Source organism: Zalophus californianus, chromosome 11 (genome assembly GCF_009762305.2).
Source record: "Zalophus californianus isolate mZalCal1 chromosome 11, mZalCal1.pri.v2, whole genome shotgun sequence".
Lineage (NCBI taxonomy): Eukaryota > Metazoa > Chordata > Mammalia > Carnivora > Otariidae > Zalophus > Zalophus californianus.
The window spans coordinates 67524817-67550861 of record NC_045605.1 but is presented as its reverse complement, the minus strand read 5'-3'; the positions used below and the strand labels follow the sequence as shown (position 1 = coordinate 67550861).

Genomic DNA, 26045 nt, shown 5'->3' with positions numbered 1-26045 from the left:
TAGACCCGGGGCTTGACTTCACTCCTCTTCCCAATCCAGTCTGATTTGCTGGTCGGGTAAGTCCTTCCAGGTGCCCCAGTGGGAATAAAGCATCCAACTGTTAATTCACAGACTCCCACTCGAAATCAAAGCTTTCCCCCGTTCCTTTCACTGCAAAGAAAGAAATGGAACGGACACTGCCCTCGGAAGTGCCAGACCAGGCCCACATGAAAACGTTTTGATTCCTTTAACAGAAAACCATTTATTTTTGGTTCATTTCAGTATTTATAGCAGTGCACATGTAACGCATTTCAGTCCACATGAATAGTTCCCAATGGTCAGAGCAAATTAATCTCTTACAAGCTACTCAGCAGTGAGGTTAGAAGATAAACAGTAGGTGAGATAGTACACGCTCCCTTGTACGTGCACCTTCCTATTACAGTAAACTACATTCGAGCTCACCACATCCAACGACTGCCACTCTCTCTGTTCATGTGGCAGCCCCAGCTACCCCCTGCCACCTCTGCCCTGCTGGGGTAGTTCTCTGATCAGCCACCTGGGTGGGACTCGCTGCCATTTTCAGTTTGGAAGGAAAAGCCCGTAAATCTGCTTCCTGGGAAGACAGACATTGCTGAATTGTCATGTGCCTCCAGAATGCAGAAAACATCAATTTCATTGCAGCTCATCAGAGTTGGAAACACCTGCCACTTCCTTTCTCAGTTGCAATTAACATGCTGCATCTCAGCATTGATTGCTTCCAAGCAGCCTAGCACTGCCAAAGTAAAGGTTTAAATGAAACGGTACAACTTGACACTATTTTTCACAGTTTTAGAAACGAACTTATTTTTATTGCCAAAGAAGCCCTGCAATTGTTGGGAGTAAAAGTCTTTACGCTTGAGATAAATGTGAGTAGAATAGGCTGATGCTTATAATAAAAATAGTTCTTTATTTTTGTATTTATTTGGGAGTAGTACTTGTTTATCTTTGCATTTGTTTTTGGGTGGAGCGGAGGACTAATATTCCTCCCTCTATGCCAGCCCCTACTCTGGGGCTGCACGACCCCATAGGCAATCAGAGAATGTTTGTTAAACAAACAGATCAACAAATGAATGGTTTGGAAGAGCAAGCTTAAGAACTGTCCTCTCAGTCCATCTTAAGTAAAATCCTTAACTTGCAACTATCATGAGCCCTTTAGTTTAACTTAGAAGCTGTGTGAGCCTGCGTTTAGAATATGATCTGAGACTGGGGCTTTATGTTTCACCCAGAGTCTTACGTTGTCCAGCTTTGATCATGAGTGTTCTTTTATGGGACAGAAGAAGTTCTTTTCATCATAATCCTATTCGTATTGCATTAAAAAAACCTGTCTTTAAAATGTACAGTATTTTACATTTTGAGGGTCTTAGAACATTCTTTATTTGTGAATAAGGAATGGAACTATTCAAAATAATTCAACAGCCACATTATTTGTGTCCTTTTCGAAGTGTTCATTGGAATGGTTTTAGGTACTGTTAAGCTGAAAGCCGGTGTAAGTAGAAGGCTGTTACATATGAGGTTTATGTTTCAACTTGGCCAGATAAGACTCAGCCTTAAACCACAGAACATAGTCTTTGGAAGAGAAAGTGAACAAATTGCTTCTCTCATCTATTAACAGAATACTAGGGCCAAGAAACACCTTCTTTCTTGGCCCTCTTGGGAGAATCTTTCTTTTAGATAAAAACAGAACAAATTAAAATAAGTGGCAATTAATTCTTTTGTATAATAACAACCCAGACACTATACATGGGAGCATCCTCTGTTAAATGTACGCAAGCACCAAGTAGCGCACTTTTATGTAACTGACAGAAAAGACTGGGTTCAGATACTTCTAAACATTCTAGAATAAAAACTGAAGTTCTATATCTTTTTTATTTAAATGAATTTTTCTTCAAATAAAAGTCCTGAGTATCTGTAGTCTTACCTTTAAATACCTAATGACTGAAAATATTATTTTAACTACCTCCATAAATCTTTAATACTATACAACTCACTGCCCCAAACATCTGGGTTATTTGTATGTTAAATAGCTTATATACCAATATCTTAATGCCAGTGGTATAATGCAGGAAAACCAGAATTAGGAGGAAATCATATTAGCAATTTCCACCAAATATATAAATAAATAAGAATAAACAGCCGTAAATGGCACAGTTTTGATAGATAGATGCTTGCACATATTCCCTCATAGAAGAATTCATGCACTAGAAGGTCTGATTCTTTTTTAAAAGAAAGGAAAAAGGAAGATGAAGGAAGGAAAGTAGAAAGGAAAAGAGAACCGCAACCTTTGGAATTTGGTATGCCACAGAAAGGTTGCATTTAACCCCACCCCAAATGTTGGCGGGCTTGGAAAATCCAGTTACATTTCTCATTTCTGGCTTGTTGGCTGGCCAGACTGGCGTGTGCGGACAGCATCTCAGACAGAAGTGGTTCATGGTCAACTTATACTGAGGAGAGCCAGGTCTCTGGTCAGAGCCAACTGTTGCACAGCACCTTCTGTTCAGTGACACATTTACACACTTGCAGAAATGAGAGAGGCCAAACATATAACAAAGAGTTCCTCAGTCTGTCTCTTGTCAGTGACAGACTGAATCTTCAAAGAATCCCACTGAGGGAAAAACAATCAAATACCTTCTGACAACAGATCACTATGTAAAACAGATCAGTTTTCTTTGGTTCCCATATGACCCATCAGAAGGGCCCAGGAATCCCTTGCCAGTGCACAAAACTCTATCTCCTGGCTTTCTTTTCACACTGAAAATGTCATTTAAAAAAATCCATGACCCAGTTTGGGATTTGGTCCCTGCATTGTAAATGGGATCACGGCACTCAGCTCCCAGTGAAGTCAGACGTGGTTTTGTCCTTGTCCCGTGGAGTTCCTGGGGAATCCCTGGAGAGAGTGTGGGAGACGCTTCTCTTTAGACCTGAGAAGATTGCCTTCAGGAAGCATTCTCACCTTGGATCACTAATGGGTGTGTTTTCAGTAACAGCACCAGCCTCACTGATACTTTATCAACAAATGAGTTTCCCTTTTTGCCATCACCAACAGTTATATAAAAAAGCACTGGAAAACTATTCATTTTCTAGAAATGCTTTTTTTTTTTCCAGGGACAAAGTTTTCTTTCCTTTTTTTTTTTTTAAATAAAATTAAGGTGCAAATGTTGTATTAAATTCTCATTGCTTATGTATATTATATTAAGGCTTATAAATACAACTGGTAAATTAAATTCACCCTGGATTGAATTAACACCTGCTATATGAGTTATTTGCTTTATGTAATCAGTAATCTCAAGGTTTCTCCTTTTTCTCTGCAAACACAATTTAAATATTAACCTAATCTTTAAACTGCGGCTGCTTCTTTCTGACATTTGGAAACCGGTCATCCATGCAAAAAAAGGCAAATATGGATATATTTAATGAAAAGGCAGCTTCTTAAAAATCTGAAGATGTGTAACTCAATGAATTGGGAAGATAAATGATAAAGGCAGCAGGAAAGTCGCTCTCTGTGTCACTTTCTTGGGAAAACAATGCTGTTCATCTGCCAAGGTCACCTCCAGTGTGAGACCTGCCAAAGGGACTGCCGATCTCCTAACAGTCTTTGTATTCTCTTCATTATAATCTCTGGAAGGGTCTCGGGCAGTTGTACTCCGTATGGAAGAATTTTAGTGTTTAAGAAAAGATGGCAATAGGGTATCCCTTAAGTTCTAGGTACGGCAGATCCTGCCAAAGGAACTGTGAGTGAGTGGGTGTGCCTGGCCCCATCCGTCCTCAGCCGGCACCCTGGGTGGGGAGCGCCTTGGGCCTGCTCATGTCCTGCTCAACTGACAGTCTCTGGAGAATATGAAGCTTTCAAAGTGCTGGTCTTCAGCCTTTTCTTTTATGCGCTGTTCCTCCAAGGAGTCCACGAGTCTGTCCCTTTGTTCAATCGCTTGCATCATCTCGCTGAATATTTCTCGCTCCTCATTCAGATCATTCTCATCTTTCTGGCTCTCTAAAAAACAAAAAAGGAAAAGCATGGGACCTCAGGTAACATTTGGCCCAGGGAGAGAGCTCTTGGCGTGGGCAATCTTGATTGTTTTGGACTTGTTCTTCCTTTTAATTTCCATGGAGAAAACAAGGAAATGAATTTAACACCAGGGAACTGTTCTTGAAGCCACAGATTAGCAAAGAAGGTGCTTTGTGCTGCAAGTCAGCTCAGTTTCCATCTTGAGAATATATATAAAGCAACAGGGGGAAATCCCTTTGTGAGGAAAAGAATTATCAGCCAAGCCCGACTGAGTCCTCCAGCCTCCCCTCCCCCTCAAAAAAGAAACCAACAAAACAACAAAAAGGCTGTTTTCCCTAAACATGTCCTAACTACAACAAAGAAATCTATGTGCAAAGTTTCTAAGTAAACCATCCACATTGGTGGCTACTATTTCAATGACGAGAATCCTATTTCATCAGTAGTGAATGACAAATTTCAGTCCTTTGAGTAGAGACCAGGCAAGAGCAAAATAAGGCTCTGGTTGGCCGATGGGACTGTGTCTCCAGACTGTAACTATTTTTTCCCTTTTGCCTTCAGAGTACAAGAGCTTCTTCCTAATTGGCCTGACGCATCCGATTGCCTAGGGGATATAAGATTGCTATAAAAGGAAGGGAAAGAGTAAGAAACAGGTAGTAATGACTTCCTGACAGTCAAAATAGATGTTAAGGCAGATGGAAGCCTTGTCAACCAGATTACTGCCTTGGGAGAGGATTTTATAGTAAATACCTTCGCCCCTTCCCTTTAACAAACTGGGGTGTAGGCAGTGAGCCCAGTCCTCAAGCAGACAAGGGCCACTGTTTCTCACGTGAGGCTTAGTTCTGAGGACAGGGTCAGGAAGAAGGTACACATGACAAAAGGAAGAGGGAGAAGCACTATTCCCTTTGCACCTCATGTTTTATAGGAGAGAGAAGAGAAGCAGAGGTTGAGAGCTCTGTGCTCCAGCCTCTCTACTCTGGGCCAGGAAATGTCATACTGTTTGGTGAGAACACTGGGGGCCAAAGGATTCTTACCCTGCCCCTTGTTTGGAATTCTGGGAAGAAGCCAGCTGGAAGGGCACCTTATGTGTAAACATGGGGCAGTACGTTGTGGCTGGGTAGAGAATGGTCTGAGGCTGGCTCCCCAGATCTCGATCTGCAGTGTATGGCCTAGGTGGGGCCCAGAAGTGCCCACCAGCCCCAGAGCTGCCAAAGGTAGCTGGTCATAGGGCTCCCCCACGTTGAGGAGCGATGTGGTCCCACCGTGGAGACCCTCTGGCCAAGCTGAATGGAAGATGTGCTGAGGTGAGGCTGAGAAAGCCAGGGAATGCCACCAGGCTCCAGGCACGCTAAGGAGGGGCCAGGCTGTGGAGGATGCGAGTTATACACCTTGGCTGCAAATGCCAGCAGAGAGAATGGTGGCCCAATGACAGGACACAGCTGTGTGGGGGCTCAGTGAGTCAAAGCAACCAGTACAGACACCTAACGCCTCGAAGTCACAAACCTGCCTCTCCCAGTTACCTGGCCTTAGCGAGAAGGGCAGAAGGTAAAGGTGGCCATCTCCAAGATGGAACATTTTCATCCCAAAGAGACTGAGCACTTCCTACAGGGACTGTTTAAATTATTGCAACAGACTGAGTTTACTAGAGAGGGATAAATAAAGTTCTTTTCTTTCTTGCTAACTGGTGGGATAAAGCTTTTGTGGAAGATGAGCTCAGGCATAGTCAAAACGAAGAAGCCTTTTTTTTTTTTTTTTTTGTATACCTGAGAGGTGTGAAGAAATGTATGATCCTCACTCCTCAGTAAAAATTTAAAAAAAAGAAAAGAAAAGAAAAGAAAAGGTGGCTAATGGGGGCTGTTGGTGGTATTTATTTTACCATCCTGAAATGGAGCAAATTTAAATTTTTATTAGGTGTGTAAATCAGATATTATGCTGTATGGTTTGTTAATCTAGGTCTATTCCAGTGTTGGTCCTTATTTGATAATCAACACAGAAAAAAAAATTCCTTTCTCAATGTTGGCTTCTTATCAACGGACTCATCTGAGCCTTTCTGACAAATATAAATGATGTATACCAATTTTATCTGTTCTATATAGTGCAGCCCTGTAAGGATTTTGCTAGAAATAGAATTTTGTTGCTATAAAGAAGGTCTACAAATCACTACTATGTGGGAAAGAGCAGGAGACCCTGAGTCTGTGGTGGTCTGTTCCTGAATCTCAGCCCCCTCACTACTTACCTTGAGCGCGCCAACCGTGCTGAGACTCAGTTTTCTAAACTGTAAAATGGGGATAAAATGCCTAAGTAAAAACAGTCATGATGATTACTAATATTCACTAATATCCAGTTTTTACTAGGTGCTTCCCCTGTACCAGGCAAGCCCATAGGGAGGTGCCATGTTTAGTCCATGATGTATAAAGAAATAGCTGAACTTGTTGAACTTGTCCTTTTAGACCTAGGTCTAAGTGCAGGAAAGCCATGCATGGATCTGGTCCCACAAACGCACAGACACAAAGCATTGAGTATGCCCAGCATGCTGGAGCCAATGAACACATAGATCAGGACAGTGTGTCAACTGAATTCATCTCATTCTCCCTCCTCCACGGTGATCGTTTTCTCACGTGTGTTGCCCTGGCCCCGCACACGTGGGCAGGGCTATGGCCAGTACCGTGTCTAGTGCCTGGGGGACCGAGGCCGGCCTTCCTTGGTGCCCCTGTCCTGGGAGGAGTCTCAATCATCCCGATGTGTACCACAATCACCTGTCTGCGTGTCGGCTTCCCCAGTGGGGCCCCAGAGCTGGGGTGCTCTTCTTCATACACCAGGCCCACACGAGACTCCTCCGCAAGTCTTTCTAAACTGAATAGATGGGGAAGTGAATGAACGGTTTCATTCTATTAGCTGGTAGGATGGGATCCAATGCCGCCTGCAGCCCAGGTGACCGAAGCCAGAGCGCCTTGCTGTGCTGGCGGAGGGCTTGCACCTCTCCAGCCTCCCCACTCACCTCCAGGCTGCTCGCCCAAGACGGGAAGAGCGCCTCACTTTGGGATTTGTGGCGTGCTCTGGGCAAGGGCCTTTCCGGGGAAAAATGTCCTTCACAGGGGCCCAAACTCCTATCACTGTACTCACCCTCCTTGAGCATTTTCTGTCTTAATTTCTGTTCCAGTCTGCTTTGATGATCTTCCAATTCTAATTCTTGGGCCCTGGGGGTAAGAAAATGTTCACACCTTGTAAATACCGAAGATCTGCCTAGAAACACTGCCTAGTAAGCTCACCGACTAGAGCCGCTATATTCTTTTTGCTTTTTTTTTTTTTCTTATTAAAACTGGGGTCTTGGAATCTCTCTAAATGGAAAGGTCTGGGGCCGAAGGAGCCGAGAAGGGCTGCTGGCATACGCTTAAGTCCAGAGACGCTGGAGCAGCTGAAGGTTGGAATGTGATCCCTGGGGGCGTTTGGAAGGCCACTCAGGCCACCCTCCAGACAGATCATTAAGAAATGGCTAGTATAATCCAGGGGAGAGGAATGACAATCTAAAACTCTTTTCTCTCTTAGGGGCAACATGACTTCAAGTATCATCTCTAACAACTCCCAAATCTCTGAATATGGTAAACAACAAAACAAGGAGGAGACAGGAGTGAGCCATTTTATCCAGGTAGAGCAAAAACATCCAGACAGCTATCCATTTGGTGGTAGGAGATGTGGAAAGAAGAGTCAGTGATGCTTTGGAGTCATCCAGCTGGGGTCTCTGTTTCCACCAATAGAAACAGCAGAGTCGAGAAGTGAAGTTAGTTCTCGGTGAAGGTCAGTTTGGCACTTCTTGACATTTGAATGCCTGGAGATATCCCATGTGCATGCAAGGGGATATGCTAGGCTTTGTGCAATGTGGAGGTTCCCAACTCTGGAGCACTCAGGAGAAATGAGGACCACACACAGATTGTCACAGGGCTCAGAGATGGTAGGTGGAAACAGGTGATCCCTAAAAGGAAGACTATAGAGAAAGGAAAGGTTGAAGACAGGAGCTTGGAAATGCCTCCATTGAGAAGCCAAACAAAAGAGATATAACCAGGGAGGAAGCCATCAAAGCTCTGAAAAGCTATCAAAATAAGCCAGGCAGCATCACAGAAACCCAGAGGAGAGAGTTTTGAGAGAGAAGAGAGAGGCTGAGGTGAGAGAGGATCACTGCTACAGAGACACCGAAGGCGGGAAGGGCTGAGACTAGGGCCCTGCGTTTGACAACGTGGGGCCTTCCCTTCCAGCCCCACCCACAGTGCACACGTGTAACTGCCACCGAGTTGGGGTCGTTTTGCTGTGCCCTGCCGTCGCTGCCTTATTGCTACTACTTCTCCTACTACCTGGGCCAAGATCCCTGCCATGTTCAATATTCTGCCTTTTGTTATTGACCCTGAACTTCTCTTGGCCCACTCTGGTCACCCATGGAAGTGTACCCCTCAAGGCTTCCTTTAGGAGAGGACTTTCTGGGCGGAGTGCAGAGAGCTGACTGTTGAGGCACAATCCACTCAGTGTGGTGCTGAGGCCACACTGTCCCCGGGCAGCTCCCAGCCAATGACAGAGCACAGAGGGCAGTCTTGGAGCTGGACTCCCCTGATGGCATCTCTGCTCTGGTACTCCCTTTGGCTTGGCAGAGATGTTCTCGGGGTTGCACTGCAGTTCGGAGGCTCCTCTGCCCAATTCTCTTTCCTCCCCCTCTCCTTTCACAGGTGTCATGACCACAGAGGGTCTGAGACTTCCCTCTTACTCCCCCTCCCATTCCCCCTTTATCCCACCACGTCTCTTATATTTATTTTTCTTTTTTTCTTTTTTAAAGATTTATTTATTTATTTATTTGAGAGAGAGAGAGAGCGGGGGGAGGGGCAGAGGGAGAGAGAGAATCCCAAGCAGACTCCCCACTGAGCACAGAACCCGACACAACGCAGAGCTCGATCCTGGGACCCTGAGATCACGACCTGAGCCGAAATCAAGAGCCAGCCGCTTAGCCGACTGAGCCACCCAGGCGCCCCGTCTCTTGTACTTCTAATCCTGTCTTGGCATCTGCTTTCCCAAAGCACTCAAGTCGCTTGTCCAAGATGTTTGTCTAAACTAAAATCAATCCCTTAACAGAGCTCCCACCTGCTTTTGTCTAGGTCCCAGGCCTGAGTTCTTCCCTCCGGCCTCTCTTGGAGAAGGCTCCCTCTGGCTGCATGCTAACTAGGGAAGCCAGGCACGGAGCAGGAGCAGTGGGAGCCGCCGCCCTCCTGATTCTCCCAGGGAGAACCTATGCAGACTGCGCCTTCCACAAGCCTCCATGGAGCTCTCGCCATGTTTTCTTATTGCCGGTGTGCTGTGTGTTTGCATGTCTGTCTCCCCGAAACCACGAGATCCTAGAAGATAGGGACTGTGGCCCCGCTCATTCTCTCCCCAGTACCCAGCAGTTACTGGCACTGAGAATGTGTTGGATAGGTTTTTGTTGAATGAACGTTGTGATTCAGAATCTGTTCCATAGGCAGGTGGTATGACTGTGTAAAAAGGCTTTGCAGGGGCGCCTGGGTGGCTCAGTCATTAAGCGTCTGCCTTTGTCTCAGGTCATGATCCCAGGGTCCTGGGATCAAGCCCCACATCAGGCTTCCTGCTCCGCGAGAAGCCTGCTTCTCCCTCTCCCACTCCCCTTGCTTGTGTTCCTGCTCTTGCTGTGTCTCTCTGTCAAATAAATAAAATCTTTTTTTTAAAAAAAGGGCTTTGCAGTCAGAGGGGCAAGAACAAGTGTTGCTCTGAGTCTCAGCACGTGTATCAACTTAAAAAACAGTGAGCAAAAATAATAATTACTAAGGAAGATGCCTTCTTCCTCATTCCCGGACTTTCTTTCCATGTCCATGAACTTCAATGAGTGTAATTCCTGGCCTCCTTCCCCACTCCGCACTCTTACTCTCTCTCACCCAGGAAGAGGCCAATTTGGGAAGAAACTAGGTGAACTCAGCTCACACCCTTTTTCTCTTGGATCAGCCAGCCTGGAGCAGACCTGTGTTCTTGATGCCTTTGAGCCTTGCCATAGGTCTAGGGCAAGACTTCTCAATCTTGACACCATTGGTGTTTTAGGCTGGATAATTCTTTTTTTTTTTTTAAAGATTTATTTATTTATTTATTTGAGAGAGAGAGTGAGAGACAGAGAGCACGAGAGGGAAGAGGGTCAGAGGGAGAAGCAGACCCCCAGCTGAGCAGGGAGCCCGATGCGGGACTCGATCCCGGGACCCCAGGATCATGACCTGAGCCGAAGGCAGTCGCTTAACCAACTGAGCCACCCAGGCGCCCTGAGGCTGGATAATTCTTTGTTCAGGGGGGAGCGGGGAGAGGGGGCGTCCTGTGCATTGTACAATGTTAAGTAGCACTATTGGTCTCTCCTCACTAGATACTAGCAGCATCTCCTAAGTTTGACAACCAAAAATATCTCCAGATATTGTTAAATAGCCCCTGGGGGGGTGAAACTGACCCCAGTTGAGATCTGCTGGTCTAGAGTAAAAGCCTTGACCCTAAGAAACAAGTAGGTCCATTAACTTTTGTGATGACATAGGTGAATATGTGTCATTCTGGGGTCAGGTTAGTGTAGTGGGTTGACTGGTTACCCCCAAAGATATGTCCGCATCTGGCTGAGTGACTTCGACTCTATGATAAGATCCACCTCTACTTTCTGATCTCCTTCCAGGCTGCAACTTCTCATTCAGAGAGCACAGCCAGAGAGGTCTCAGTCCCTCAGTATGTTAAATATGCAAGGAAGTGGCCACGCAGATCTCCCCAAGCCCTTCCCAGGGTTCATACTCAGAGGCCAGACACATGCTTCCCCAGTGCAGGTGTGTGACTGCAGATGCCCCCCCCACACCAGTCTGGGGGACAAGGACAGACTGAAAATACCTTATCCAAATGCTCTCCAGCTCCAGACCCATCACCTGACATCTTTTTTAGCCATAGGACTCCACAGAGAGAACAGACAACTGAAGATTCTCTGCACTAATGCCAATATGATATGCAAGACACCAAATATCAATTTGCCTCAATCACAATTCTGTATGCACGAGGAGAAAAATTCCTGGGACTTCAACCCGGGAGGGCGAGCCACCCCACTCCCACCCCCTTTGCTTTTAGGACTCACTGTTATCTGTGTTGCCTTACTTACATGATCAGTAGCTCCGACTCATATCGCATTAATTTATTCTTCTCCAGAGCCAGCTTAAACCATTCCTGCAAAAGCTGTGCTTCATCTTGTGTGCCTGAATCTGCTTAAGAAATCAACAGCAAATGCGTTAGATTGGCATTTTTCTCCCTGTGATCAACCTGCTTAGGAGCTGCGCTAGTGGGCCATGTTTGTAGCGGGAAAAGGCTCAGCAGGCAGCAGCCCCCTGATGGCCTGTTGATGCCTCAGGTTGCGGGCCTGACAAATCAAACCCCCCTGTGCATGCTCTGGGGGAGAGGTCCTCTTGGACACTGAGGGCAGGAATCCTTCAGCTCCAAGGGTCATATAATCTTGATAATGTCCTGCCACAGATGAAACTTCTCTTGCCTACTAGTAGGTTCTCTATAAAACTTCTGTATGTTTATGCATCACATTCACCACCAAAGAAAATCCTAGTAACTCTGCTGGTTACTACTATCTCCTCCTCCCTTACTGAGTGCCCAGGTGGGGTGTGGCTCCCTTCATGGGGCAGAGACACCCACGCCACATTTAATCATAGAGGGGTGGTGATGGGCATCATGATTTTTTGCACAAAGAAAAGCCAAATGATGAAAAAAAAATGTTATTAGCTTTGAGTCTCACTCGAAGAGTTATAGTCATACCTTCTTATAACTTAGATTTATGACCTTTATTGAGCATAAGAATAACCATGAGAAAACCGACACTGCTTTTAGATATGCACTATTAGATGCTAAAGGTTTATATAATACAATGTTAAAATCTGGGCATATTTCATAAGTAGCAACATGGAGGTGGCTTTTTAGTATTTCACCCTGAAATGAGGACACACAGGCTATATTGCAAAGCTCATGGCCATTCTAGACGGATTTATACTGGAGTGTCCCATAGGCAGAGGGGAAAACAGTGCAGATGGAAGTTATACATGACCTTGAGCCTTTGCTTCTTCATTGGTTAAACTGAACAATAAGACACACAATATAATAGTAATAAGCTACTGTTTATTATGCAGTGATCACATGCCAGTCAGTGGGCTCCGTGCATTACATGGGACATCACATTTAATCCTCATGACAAACTCACCAGTAGGTTTGCTTATTGTCACCACCTGATAGCTGAAGACAACAGAAGTTTAGAAGATTAATTTTCCCAAGCTCACAGTTAGTAAGTGGCAGAGCCAGGGCTTGAACTCAGGTGAGACTTATCCTAAGCCTGGGCTTTTTGCTGCTTGTATAGCACTCCCCCCCCCCCCTCACTCCTTCCTTCCTTCTTATGGGCATGAAAGGTAAGTCACATCCCTAGCACATTGCCTTGTACCTAGTAAGTCATCCATAAAAATGAGTTCCCTTTTCTCCCTTTTTTTTTAAAGATTTTCTTTATTTGAGAGAGAGAGAGAGCACAAGTGGGGGGAGAGGCAGAGGGAGAGAGAAAGAGAAATGCAGACTCTCCGCTGAGCAGGGAGCCTGAAGCGGGGCTCCATCCTAGGACCCTGGGATCATGACCTGAGCCGAAGGCAGATGCCCACCCGACTGAGCCCCCTTCCCTGTCTTCTTGACCACCTTTTTATTGATATGGACACTTGAGTCTAGAGAGATTTATATAAGTGCCCCAAATTATATAATTAATGGGTAAACTGGTGCTATAATGCAGATCTTGACTTCTGAAGAATTCATTCATTTGTCCATTTCATCCATCCATCCATCCATCCATCAATTCATTCATTCATCTAATAACACCTATTTATTGAATAGGTATTGAATACTGCTTTAGGTACTGGGGATACAGTGACAGATAATGCTACATATCATGAGAAATTTGGACATAGTAAGGCATAATGGCTGCCATCTCTCTCTCTCTTTTTTTTAAGACTCTTTGGAATCAGATGGATTTAAAGAGCTAGAATAAAATAGACCATTAGGAAACTCCTGCAACAACAAAGCAGCAAAAAACTACTCTGGGAAAATGCAGAAGGGAGGGTTTTCCTGGTCAGGATGTGAAGCTGGCAATGTCAGCAAAGACATGGGGATGGAACAGAAGGCAGCAGAAACAGAGATCAGGCACGGCTAAGGGGGATGGAAGGGTGCAGGGTGAGGTCTGGGCATGTCTGAGGATCTCATCATAGAGGCCACTGAACGTCATGCTAAGGCTATTGTACTTTATGAGGGACATGCAAGGTGGTGGAGCAGGATAATTTAGGTCAAGTTTTACACAGAAAGGATTAAAAGGGAGAGAAATAAGCAAGATGTTATTCTTCCTTAGGTTTCTTGGATGAACGAATGAATGATTGAATTTATAAACATGTTGAGTACCAACATCTTCTAAGTAATGTTCATGGTGCTGAGGGGCAGGGATGAATAAGCATTGGTTTCGACTCTTAGGGAAACAGGGAGCTTGCAGGTCAGTGGGGAAACCCAACACTGCACAGCCAAATAGAATACAATGTGTCCCCTTGCTATGACAACACTGAAAGAATCAAGTATATAGACCAGAGATCATATAGAACATAAAAGTTACTTTAAACTCAGACTTGGGATTCAAGTTGCACTCTTCGACGCTCCATTACCTGGGCTTGAACACTTAGCGTAGCCTCCCTGAGCCTCAGGCTTCTCATCTGTTACGGAAATGCAGCGGGATTGACTGTGCACACAAAGACCTTAACGCAGCCCCCGCACATGGTTTAAGCTCAGTAAGTGGTAAGGGTCATTTTCCAGGATGCAACTGAAAGGGAGTCTGAATCAAACAGACTATCAACAGTTCAGAGTGAAGAGACCCTCCTGCACCTTAGCCCAGCACCCTAGGGCTGCAGAGGTCTCTTAGCTGCCATGTGTCTTCACTGGGCTCTTACTACCTCGCACACAAGGTGGTCTTTCCACACTGGCGGTGGTGAAGTCTGATGACTCTGTGTTCTATTTGTACAACTGATCTTTTCCTTCACCTGAGTCAAGACTTTCTATGTATCTTGTTAAATATCATCTTGTTTATTCTGTTTCATCATAGGGGAATCTTTTGAATATTTTATCTAGCTGACACAGACCTCGCTTTGGGATTTCTGCAGAATTGATAAATGGGCATCCTGGACCTTTATGCATTATTGAAAAACAAAATGTCAGATGGGACTGGACCAAGAACAGAGCCATCTGGCCCATCATCAGGGACCCTTCTCAGGCTTCGGGTAAGGCTGTTCTACAGACTCTAAATGCACCCGATCATCCAGCACACGTCTATGTTTTGTCCATGAGGCTGTTACAGGAAACTTTGGTAAACTAATTTCCTGAGATCAAGCTTCACAATGTCTGCCATGTCCATTGGCAACTGCAAACCTCACAACTCCACCCAGAAAAGGAAATGACATTTGTTTTCACAGCTTCTCAGTAAACACCAGTGGTTCCTAGTAATCTCTAAATTTCTTTCTAAATATTCACGATTTCTTTAATAATCCTTTCTAGAATTTTGACAAGGATCAGAATTCATATTTCTTTCCCATGTGATGTGAAACATAGAAAATATAGTGGCCTTTAGTCTTGGGTTCTGGAATTCTCCATGGGTTTCCAAAGACAGAGGTTACATCTACCAGTTATTTCAAACACCGGGAGGTTAATTTGGTTCATTCAACAGATTCCGATTGAGTAATGCCACACGCAAGACACTAATCTATATACCGTCTTTCACCTGGGCTTAGAAACCTGAATTCATTGCTCTCACCTCATTTTTCTCACCTAGATTTCTCATCCAGATTCAGTTCCCTCTTCTAGATGTGTTTAACATTTCTAGATTGCGGACCATTTTCCTTGATAAAGAAAACATAAAAGCTGAGAGTTGGAAATTCTGCCTTTTTTCATCATGTAACATTACACCATCTGCCTGAGCACTGGGCCTCTCCTTTCCTTGTTCTCAATCCAAAAGAAACAGCTTTAAAGGCACTATTTTGCTGTCTTTAGAGTTTTGTGGGTTTTTTTCCCCCCAGATTCAGCCTCTTTGCTGCATTATACCCACAGGTTCTAGCCAGACTTTTATCCTGCCTTACATGTTTCCTTCTTAATTTCTCTTATGTATCCTTCTCAAACGTGGTCCATGAGAGCGTCGCCTTGCAGCCGTACTGATTTCTACTGATGCTGTACTCAACAAACACAAGTTGAACTGAATCATTCCATTCAATCTTCTTTTTTTTCCCATGAAATAATTTACAGTAGTTTTTTTGGAGTCTTCCTTTCCTCAACAGTCAAAATCACTTCGGGGGCTGTCTTTGAACTACCAAAATTGATCCATTTTCCTGCTGATGGATATCTAAGTTGCTCTTCATGTCCTGCTCTGGAATATACACTTGCAAATGAGCTTCTTGAATAGTATTGTATACAAAGCGTCGGTCAGTTTCACAGCAGAAAGCCAAAGTGTTTTCCAAAGAGCTATGACTGTTTTTACTCCCACTAACATTGAATAAAAAGCTCCCCTGGCTTCTTATCCTTGCCACATCCTTCATATTACCAAGTTTTATAAATTTTGGTAATTTAATAGTTTAAAATAGTTTCTCATCATAGTCTTCATTTGCATTTTCCTAGTTACTAATGAGTATTCTTTCAGTGAAATATATTTTTTATTTGCTTATTTTTATTTTTTAATTTCAATTCAATTAATTAACATATAATGTATTATTCATTTCAGAAGTAGACGTCAGTGATTCATCAGTCTTATAGAATACCCAGTGCTCGTTACATCACGTGCCTCCTTCATGTCCATCAGCCAGTTACCCCATCCCCCAGCCCCCTCCCCTCCAGCAACTCTCGGTTTCCTACCGTTAAGAGTCTCTTATGGTTTGTCTCCCTCTCTGATTTCGTCTTGATTTATTTTTTCCTCTCTTCCCCTATGATCCTCTGTTTCGTTTCTTAAATTCCACACATGAGTGAAATCATATGATAATTGTCTTTCTCTGACTTATTTCGCTTAGCATAATACCCTCTATTTCCACCCACATCGTTGCAAATTATTTGCCTATTTTTATACAGGCAGATATTTGCTTCTCTATTTCTTATTGATTTGTAAGCGTTCTTTACATAGTCTAGAACACTGATTCTTTTTTGGTTATATTTGTTGCAGATGTAGTTTCTGAAGTAGTGGCTTATCTTTTCTTTTCCTTTGTAGTGTCTACAGATTACCAGCTTGAGGTTAAAAAGATTCTTAACTTTTCAAGTTCCATTTTTCATATTAAATCTTTAATCCTTATGAAATTGATTTGTTTGTATGATGTAAGGCTCAATTTCATCTTTTTCCTCTGTTGAAAACCACTTGTCCCAGAATCACTTATTTCCTGTGATCTGCAACGCTACTGTAGGCTTGTGTCAGGTTTTTGTATATGTGAGATTATGTTTGAGTCTTTTGGTGGCTTTCAGTGAATCATTAAAATTGGCTTCATAAAGGTTGTGTACATTTTTTGTTTGATTTTCTCCTAGGTACCATACATGTTTATGCTAATGCAAGTGACATCTTTGTTCTTTCATTTTTTAATTGCTTTACGCTGAGATCTAGAAATGCAATTGCTTTTTTTATTTTAAGCTTATATTCGATCACCGTCATATAGGCTCTTCTTATTTTTAATAATTTGTGCATTTTAGGGGGCTTCTCATGTGGATAATTCTATTATCTGGAAACAACAAAAATTTTCTTCTTCCCTTCCAAACCTTAAGCCATTTTCCCCTTGTCTTCTGTACTGGCTATGGTCTCCTGTGCCATGTTGAATAGAAGAGGTAATTATTCTTATTTCTGATTTTTAAAGAAATGCTTCTAATATTTTACCATTTAACAGTGATGTTTGTTATAACATTTTCAAAGATATCCTTCAGACTAATTCTATCCTGTTCTATTCCTTTTTTGCTAAAAGTTTTTGTCCCAAATGAGTGTTGAATTTTGTCAAATGATATTTTCTTCTTATATTGAAAAGACCATATGGTTTTCCTCTTTCATTTGTTAATATGGTGATTGTTAAATCACCCTTAGTTTGTCAAATTTTAAAGTTAATTGCATTAAATATCATTTATATTCTTTTATTTTTTTTGAATCTGCTATATCTATGGTTATGTCTGCCCCTTTCATTCCTAATCTACTTATTTCTGTCTTCTATTTTATTTTTAAAAATCATTTTAAGAGGGTTGCTTCTAGTCTTTGATTTATCAGTGTTTTCTAAGAACCAACATTTGGCCTGCTTGATCCTCTCCATTTTACAATGACTCTCTTTCATTTCCTTCTGCTTATTACCTTCTTCCTTAGGTTTATTTTGTTTTTGCTTTTTCTAAATTAAGTTGGAGGCTTAACTCATTAACTTTCAGCCTTGTTTCTTTTCTAATAAAAGTATTTAGGGCAATACCTCTCAACAGCGCTTTCACTGCATCCCCTGAGTTTTGATCTACTGTTCTCCTTTTCATATTTGGTATATTTTAAATTTCCAAGTATTTTTAGAAATATATATTTGATTTTTTCTTTGATCCATGAGAAATATATTTTAACTTCCCAAATGAAGGGTTTTAAAAAAACATCTCTTGACTATTGACTTCTAAGTTAAGTACATGGTAAGTACATGGTACTATAGGTTGTGGTCTGTATAATTTAGGTTCTCTGAGATTAATTTTATGAACTAATATAGTTAATTTTTATAAATCACCATGTGAACTTGAAAAGAATATACATTCTCCAATTAGGGGTAGAGGATTTTGTAAATGTCTTTTAAATTAAGGTTATTAGTTGCATTGTTCACATTTATACTAATGTTTTCTCTGCTTGACTATCACTGAAGGATATACTAAAATCTCCTGCCACAGTAGAAATTCTCCCTGTAGTTTATCTCTTTTGTTGTTGTTGTTATATATACTTTGAGCCTATTATAGTCGATACATATACATTTAAAACTGTGATATCTTCTTGGTGAATTGATCATTTAAAAATTATGTAGTAATATGGGGCGCCTGGGTGGCTCAGTTGGTTGAGCTTCCGACTCTTGGTTTCACTCAGCTCCTGATCAAGGTCCTGGAATCAAGCCCCGCACAGGGCTCCTTGCTGAGCGCAGAGTCCGCTTGTCCCTCTCCCTCTGCCCCTCCCCCGCGACTTGTGCTTTCTCTCTCACTCTCAAGCGCATGGATAAATAAAATCTTTTTTAAGAAATAAAAATTATGTAGTAATTTTATTCCTGTTTACTCCTAATCATTGTATTGGTATTAAAGGCTATTTTATCTGTTTTTAATGTCATTATCTCCAACTTTTTTTCTCATTTCTTAAATATTTTGGTTATGGAGAATTTTAAACACATTACCCCAGCTTTATTTAGTTAGTATATATTTTGCCATCCTTTTACTTTAAAACTTGTTGTATATTTATATTTTATATGGATTTGCTAAACAGCATACAGTTGTCTTGTTCACTAACCTTCATTATGATTACTGAGATATTTGGACTTGCTTCTGTCTTACTTTGTGCTATCTTTTTTTAAAATGTTCTTTTGTTTTTATTTGGAATTGAGTTGGGATTTTTGTTTGGCTGATTATTATTTTTTAAAATTTCTTCTCCCTTTGTTTCCTCCAACAGATTTGGAAATTACTGATTTTATTTCTATTGTTTCAGTGTCTACATTTAAAATTTAAATAGGTATTTTTAATACCTTAACAAAGTTTAAACTAATCATCTTAGCCTTCTTTTAAACAATATAAGGGCCTTGGGACACTTTACTTCCAATCATTCAACTCCAAACGTATATCTATTTTAGTCCAATACTTCAGTTCTGTTTTAAAAATCTATATTATTTTATATCAACGTTTATTTGATTTACTTACATGTTTATTTTTTTATTCACCATTTCTTTTTTCATATTTCAGATCATCCTTCTGTGTATCCTTTTCTCCTTAAAGTATATTGTCTAGAATTTTGTTTATACATAGTTAACTCTATTGGGGGGGGGATGAACATTTCTTTATTATGCACTTGTTCTTGAAATACAGTTTTTCTGTGTCTACTGTTCTAGCTTGAGAGTTATGTTTTGTTTTTAGCTGTTTGACATTATTACTCCACTGTCTTGTAACATCCATTATTGCTGTTGAGAAAAGGGCTGTTAGTAAAAATTTCATTCCCTTTTTAGATGATTTATCTTTACTCCATATCCACTTTAAGATCATCTCTGAACTTGATGTTCTACATTTTCCCTTGTTGTGCCAAAGTAAGCGTGGATGTATTTCAAATTTATCCTGATTTCTGTATCCTGGAACCTCTGCATCTATAGATTGTCTTTCGTCCATTTGCAGAAAAAGAAAGCTAACATTTATAAATGCTTTGTTGTCATGTTTCATCCATTATCTCTTCAAAGAATACACAACCTTAATTTTCTCTGTTCTCTCCTTCCAGGACTCTGAACATATACCACACACACCTTCTCGTTTTATCTTCTGTGCCCTCAAACCATGCTTTCTTGTTTTCCATCTCCTTCTCTCTCTGTGCTGCATTCTGGTTCATTTCCTCAGATATACTGTCCAATGCACTCATTCTCTCTACTGCTGTGTCCAAGCTGCTGTGCAGTATATTCAGTGAGTTTTTAATTTCAATGAATACATTGTTCATTTTCAGACTCTTCATTTATTTATTTTTTTTAAAATCCTTAAAAAAAAAAAATCCCTGGCCATTTTCTCAACTTTTTACTTGAAAAAACTTAAAGCTAAAGGATTAAGCATTATATTTAGTTGTTACATTTCTTTAGTCGCCTTTCATCTAGAACAGTTCCTAGATATCCCCCCGCCTTTTGTTTTTTTATGGCATTGACATTTGTGAGTTATTTTGCAGATTGTCTCTTAGTTTGCAATTGTCTGATTATATCCTTACGGTTAAATTCAGGTTAAGCATTTCTGCTGCATAAGTGATGCTGTGTCTTCTTGGTACCTCACAGCAGGAAGCTCATGATGTTACATTTGACTGTGGTTACAGCTGGTCAAGGTGAAGGTGGTGCTGCCTGTCCACCTCTGCAGTGTTTTTTTCTGCTTGCTCATTTTTCTGTGTAATCTATTTCTGTAAACGTTTGACACAGAGACATAGCATATTCTGTATTTAATCATTAATAACCATTGAAGTTCTTGGCCATTTAAATTTGTTGTTTTGGTCATTCTTAGTGGCTCACTTCCTTGCGTTTTGTAGGATTATTTACCAAGCATCATCTCATAGTTTATTGAACTTATTTGGAATCCCGAGAGCAAAAACTAAAGCATGGTTTCTTTCATAGAAGATCTATACTTGTTTTTCAGGGAGTTAGAAGAATTGACATAATGTGGGACCCTTGAGGTTAGCTTCCCTCCTTTTTGTTAGTCCCAAGGCTTAAACTTTAAAACCGCTGATATTTAGCCTCAAAGCAACCCTGGATTTCTTTTTTATGCTTGCTTCCTTCCTGGCACGTGTAAGTTTCAGCACACTTTTCTTTTTCTTCTCTTCTTTCTTCTTGGCCTTGAGAGGTTTACCTTGCTTACTTGGGAGCCTAGCTGTATTTTGGAAAGTAGACTTGTGGTGAATGGCCTGTTATAGCATCTAGTCCACCGTTCTGCTGCTCCACGCTTCTCGGGAACTGCATTCTGTATTTCTGGTGGAGTCGGCCACTTGGTAATCTCATTTCAAATATTTTTCCAAGTAAAGATCATTATGACCGTATTTTTTAAATCTCAGCGTTGCAAAGTTAACCTAACGGGTCATCACAAGCACTAAAATAAGACGGAATGGAAAGTACTAGTCTTTTATAGGTAGCAAAATTCAGTATTATTTCTTGACGAATTGTATTCAATTATATATTTATATGTACTGACTTGTGATATAAAACGCACGTCTTGCTGTTGTCATGGTGGTTTTATGGTGTAAAGCAGTTCCTTAGGGCACATAACTCTGAGACCTCAATGCGCCTGGAATCCATACAGCGGAGAGGACTCAAGGTTTCTTCTTCAGGAAGAGAATCTCAGGCTCACCCTCACGGGGCCCATCTTTGTTGTAAGGCCACTGACTTTCTACAGGGTGGCCACTGAGACTGGTATCTGAGGGGAACACACAATCAGTGGATAATTCCTGTTTGTCGAGTAAGGCAATCTGCAGTAGACCCTGCGGATCCTGCACGTCTCTGCTGAGTATGCCAAATGGAAAGGCGCCACCATCCTCCAGCCCTGAGCCATTCCTGCAACCAGCCAAGGAGATGATTCTGAGAAGATCAGGATCCCACAGGGTGACTACTGTACAATGACTTGCTTCCTGGGAAGGGGCTGGCTTGTTCAGTGCTTGCTGTAAAGGCTGCCAAGTACCCTGCCCTGAGCTCCTGGGCTGTTGCACCATCCACTGTGTGCACAGCCACCATCTGGGCCCGCCAGGTCAAACTGCAGCATTCAGGTAGAGGGCAACTTGTACCGTGCTGCGTTCCCGCTTCTTGCTGGCCTGTGAGTAAAAAACTCCATGCTCTGATGCACTGAATTTCACTGTGTTACTTTCAGCACAGAGAGTTGCGGCAAACCCATTCAAATTCCTGGCTTGCTTAGCCATCAACTTTGGAATCTTGTTACTCCTGGCCATTTTCTATGAATGGTGTCAGGATTCAAACTCACAAGCGTCTGATTCCAGTATCTGCGTTCTTTTCGGGACACCTCATTGTTACATTATCAAGGAAAGTATTATTTCCTCTGTGCCTCAGCAGCCGTCAAGATAAAAACCACAGAGTGTAAGCCAAACTACTTCCCTCTTCCGGGCTAAGTTAGGCTTGCAGTTTTTCTTGGCATAACACGTGCTCCTGCTGCCACCTACCGGCAGCCTCACACATCCTGCTATTTCTTCGCAAACTCAATCTTTGCGAAGGAGAAGCCATCTGGCTCTTTAAAAACCTTCCAAACAAACAAACAAACAACAAACTCAATGCACACAACCAGCTGGTAAACCTTCCCCAAAAGTTGGTAGAGCTATAAGGGAAAAGTAATTCCCATATACCTCCCCTAGGGACAAATCTTTTTCTCCTTCCAAGCTGCTCTCAATTTCATCAGATTTCACCTGCCTCCACGTACTGAAAGAGAGGACAGATTCGGTTATCCACACCATCTAAATTTGAAGGGTGGTCTCCTGCAAAATTGGGGAATTCCCTGGCCCTAGCACTTAACACTGACCACCGCATCGCTAACAAAGCAGTGGGTAACAGTGCCTTGACCAAGAAGAGTCTAGGTGGCTGGCAAAGCTTGGCTTGTTTTCCTCAGAGAGGGCGGGGCCCAGGGCAATCAGGCACATCTTGAACCTTAACTCTGGGCAGCTAGGAGCACTGGGGGAATCCATTCCCTTTTCCAAGGACATCCGTCCGTAACACTTCTCCCTGCCTCCCAACACCCACCCTACAGGATATCATGACTTATCATCTAGATGGGTGGTTGGATTTTTGCTTTTCTTTGTTTCCCTTTCCTTGACAAAATGGGCAACAACCCTTCCCGGGGGTGGGGGAGTTTATTTCTGACTATTGGGAAGAAAGAAAGGAGGAATTGTTGTCACGACAATTAGGAGCTCATCAAAGCTTCATTTTGCTCATCAGCCATCACTGCCCTCCGTCCTGCACCCCCGCATGTTCCTCTAGTTCAATGCCCGCCTAATGAATAACTCCTAGGAACAAAAGAGCCTTTCAGGCTGGCGCACGTAATTATTAGAGGAGCCTTGCATAACTGTCACAGACTACTCATGTTTTCAGGCCTGTCTCTAAATTTGGTTATTCACAACCTTTATAGCTCAATATTATTGCCTAACTGTGATCATTTTCTAATTATCCTAATAATACCTATTAAATAATTCCCATTAAATCACTTGAACCAGAGCGGTACAAGCCAGCTCAAATACAACTTAACCTAATAAGCATTGGTCATTCATTAAGCACCAAGGCAATCTTTTAAAGGGGCTGAATAGAATATTAAACTGCAAAGGAATATTGTTATTGCACAAATGTTATTACAAGTTGGAGTGTATTAATTTCGACGCCTGGTTTGCACATCTTCCATTTGGTTTCCTTTGGGGCCGCTCCCCTTGACTCGACTCTTCCAGGCTCCAGCCCCACGTTGATCTGCATCTGTCACCCACACAAGGACAATCAAGAGAGGGAAAGGCCCATGAAGGGAACAGGGGAATTAAATTACTAAGGATGTAAAGGGAATGAAGGGAATCCATCTTCTGGCTGGGTTGACACACCTTTGAAAACAGAAGCAGGCTTTCTTCAGCTGATAATTCAAAATAGCCTTTCTGTACACTTGGGGGAGAGGGAGAATTTCAGAAGCTTGAGAAATGTGGTGCCTAGAATTTAAATTTCAAGCAGCAAAGATGAGGCGAGTCACTTCTTTCACAGGGCATGTGTGTGGATATTTAAGAGTACTTTGTACAAATGATATCAGGTGGCTTTTGTTGAATGCCTGCAACGTGGTAGGCACTCTTGGGAGGCACTCTGCCCACCAATGCCCTTAATTCTCAAAATGCCCTGGTAATGGTAAGGACTATTAGCTCCATTTCTCACATAAGGAATCTGCAGCCCAAAAGGTTAAGCGATTCTCCCAGGGTCACGCAGCCTAAATGCAACGGAGCAGAATTTGTACACAGGGCTCTTGGATGCCTTTCCCCACCAGGCCACCCTGCCTCCCCAGCAAACTGAAATGTGCCCCAGCTTTGCTGGCTTATCCTTTCCATTTCTAAGGCTCTCGCTGAAACCTGTGGATTCCCAAAGACCAGTGCAGAGCCTTCTTGATGGGGAATCTGGCCGTATGGCCAACAAGAAGCAGTTCAATGTACTGAACGTCCCAGCAACAGCTGTAGAGACGGGCAGGGACTCTCACTCCAGGCAAGAAACAGTTACTATTTTTGTCATGAAGTCTACTCCTGATAGGTGGATTTGGGTTATCTTTGCAAGGAGATGCACAGTGTATTTTAGTAAGGAAAGGAACAGAGGCACCTGGGTGACTCAGTCAGTTAAGCGTCTGCCTTCAGCTCAGGTCATGATCTCAGGGTCCTGGAATTGAGCCCCATGTTGGGCTCCCTGCTCAGCGGGGAGTCTGCTTCTCCCTCTGTTCCTCCCTCGCTCGCGTTCTCTCTCTCTCAAATAAATAAATAAAAATCTTAAAAAAAAAAAACTTACTAATTGTCTATCCCATGGCAGATGCTGTGTTAGGACTTCCACATAAATCGTTTTAGCCAATCCTCACCACAAATCCAAAGTATGATGATCACTCCCACTTTACAAACCAGAACCGAGGCTCAGAGGGAGAAAGTCAGACCCCAGCATTTCCCTGAACCACGCCGCTACTGAGGCTCACACTGCGGGGACCCTCACTTGGTTGTGACCTTGCAAGGCTCTGGGAGCAATTCTCCCAATTTCACCCACGTGACTCTGTACAAACTTCAGGCCTCACGAAGTCCAGGTCCACCCCTGCTGCTAGCATCACTCTCAAATAACTGAACTTTTAAGAGGATTAAAATCCCAACCTTCCACTATGTTGTTGAACAAGTACCATGTTGCTTAAGCGATTGCACACAGAGATATGTTTTCAGGGTCTGGTTTTTCACACGTGGTATCCAAAATGCAGAAGGCTAAAGACATCCCATCCAAAAACTAAAGAGACAATACCACCCCCCCCCACCCACTAATTCTAAGGGCCCCTCCAATTCACTAGCCATAAACTAGTGCTGGGCTGGCTTCCAAAAATGTAGGTTTCTTTAAGCCATCCCTCACCTTGGAATCCTTTGCTGACTCCTTGTTCACTGAGGCATTTCACGTCTTTTCACATTTGGCCTTTGCAGGTGCCATTCCCTCTTCCAGAACAATCTCCTCACCTCCTAGGTGAATAGGTGAATTCCTATCCTTCCTGTGGTTTCCATCATCATGGATCACCGCTTCCAGGTGCTTAGCCTGGGTGCCCTTCTCCCCAAGGTCAGTGAGGAAGCTTGTGACGGTGTTCCACATGCCCCCGTCCCCGAATGCTTGTTCCTATCACTATACCTGTCCTTCTGTAGGGCGGTCTATTTGTTTACGTGTCTGCATCCTTCAGTGGACCGTGAACCTCTCAAAGGCAGACACTGGGCCACGCTCATCGTTATAGACCCACTGTCTTCATGTCCCCCACACGGTAGGTCTTCACCAGAGGAATTCTGTTTGGATCTAAGAGTCGGAAGCTATTGGTGGAACACTTACCATTTCTTGTACCAGGCGATACACTAATTTATTTTCTTTATATATATTTTATTTCTAATTTCTTCTCTAATCCTTGTATCAGTTCCAAAGGAAACCATAAATATCCCCATTTTAGAGGAGAAAACGAAAGGTCATAAAAGTTTAGAACGTGACCAGCCCAAGGGACATGGCTAGAAAAGGAAGAAATGAGGACTTTGAGTCCAAGTCTGGGCTTGGACTCACTAGTAACGTTGTCTGAATGGTTCTCCTGAATTTCTCATTGGATTGCCAAGAACATTCACACTTGCAGAAGTGAGACTGGGCAGGCCAGAAAGCCAGGTACAAGGCCCACAGGCTGACCAGGACCCTAGGAATTTCAAATTGGACCATCAGTTTGATTTTGGAAACCTGCGTTAACAGCTCCATGGGGTGACAGCATGGCTGGACCAGCACTATCCTCAGACTGCGGACGTAGGCCCACACCCACCTCTCCCATCTGCCAGGCTTCCTACCTGCTTCTCCTCTCAGCGCCTTCTCCAGCCTCATGCCTCGGATCTCTGAAGCCCTCTGGCGCTCCTCCACCTCCTCCAGCTGCCTCTGGATGGCCTGCAATGCCAGGATTGTGTGTCACGTGGGGACTCTTGAGGGCCAGAGTCACGTGAGGGGGCTGATTCTGCTACTTACTTTTTAAGAAG

General features: G+C 42.8%; 1 protein-coding gene across 4 annotated transcripts in view; it reads right to left on the bottom strand.

Annotated features, from left to right (window-relative positions):
• Positions 1–244: 244 nt before the first annotated feature.
• The window catches only part of LOC113913852 (F-actin-monooxygenase MICAL2), a 216264-nt gene continuing 190463 nt past the window's right edge, over positions 245–26045 (bottom strand). For 3 of the 4 annotated variants that reach the window (XM_027578197.2, XM_027578198.2, XM_027578200.2), the window contains 4 exons: positions 25863–25956; positions 11172–11274; positions 7139–7212; positions 245–4003 (listed from right to left, as the gene is read on the bottom strand). In XM_027578197.2, coding sequence (XP_027433998.2) covers positions 3819–4003; positions 7139–7212; positions 11172–11274; positions 25863–25956 — 456 coding nt within the window. In that variant the 3' untranslated portion in view covers positions 245–3818. The remainder of the gene's footprint in view (positions 4004–7138; positions 7213–11171; positions 11275–25862; positions 25957–26045) is intronic. The other variant, XM_027578196.2, reaches the window with a different exon arrangement.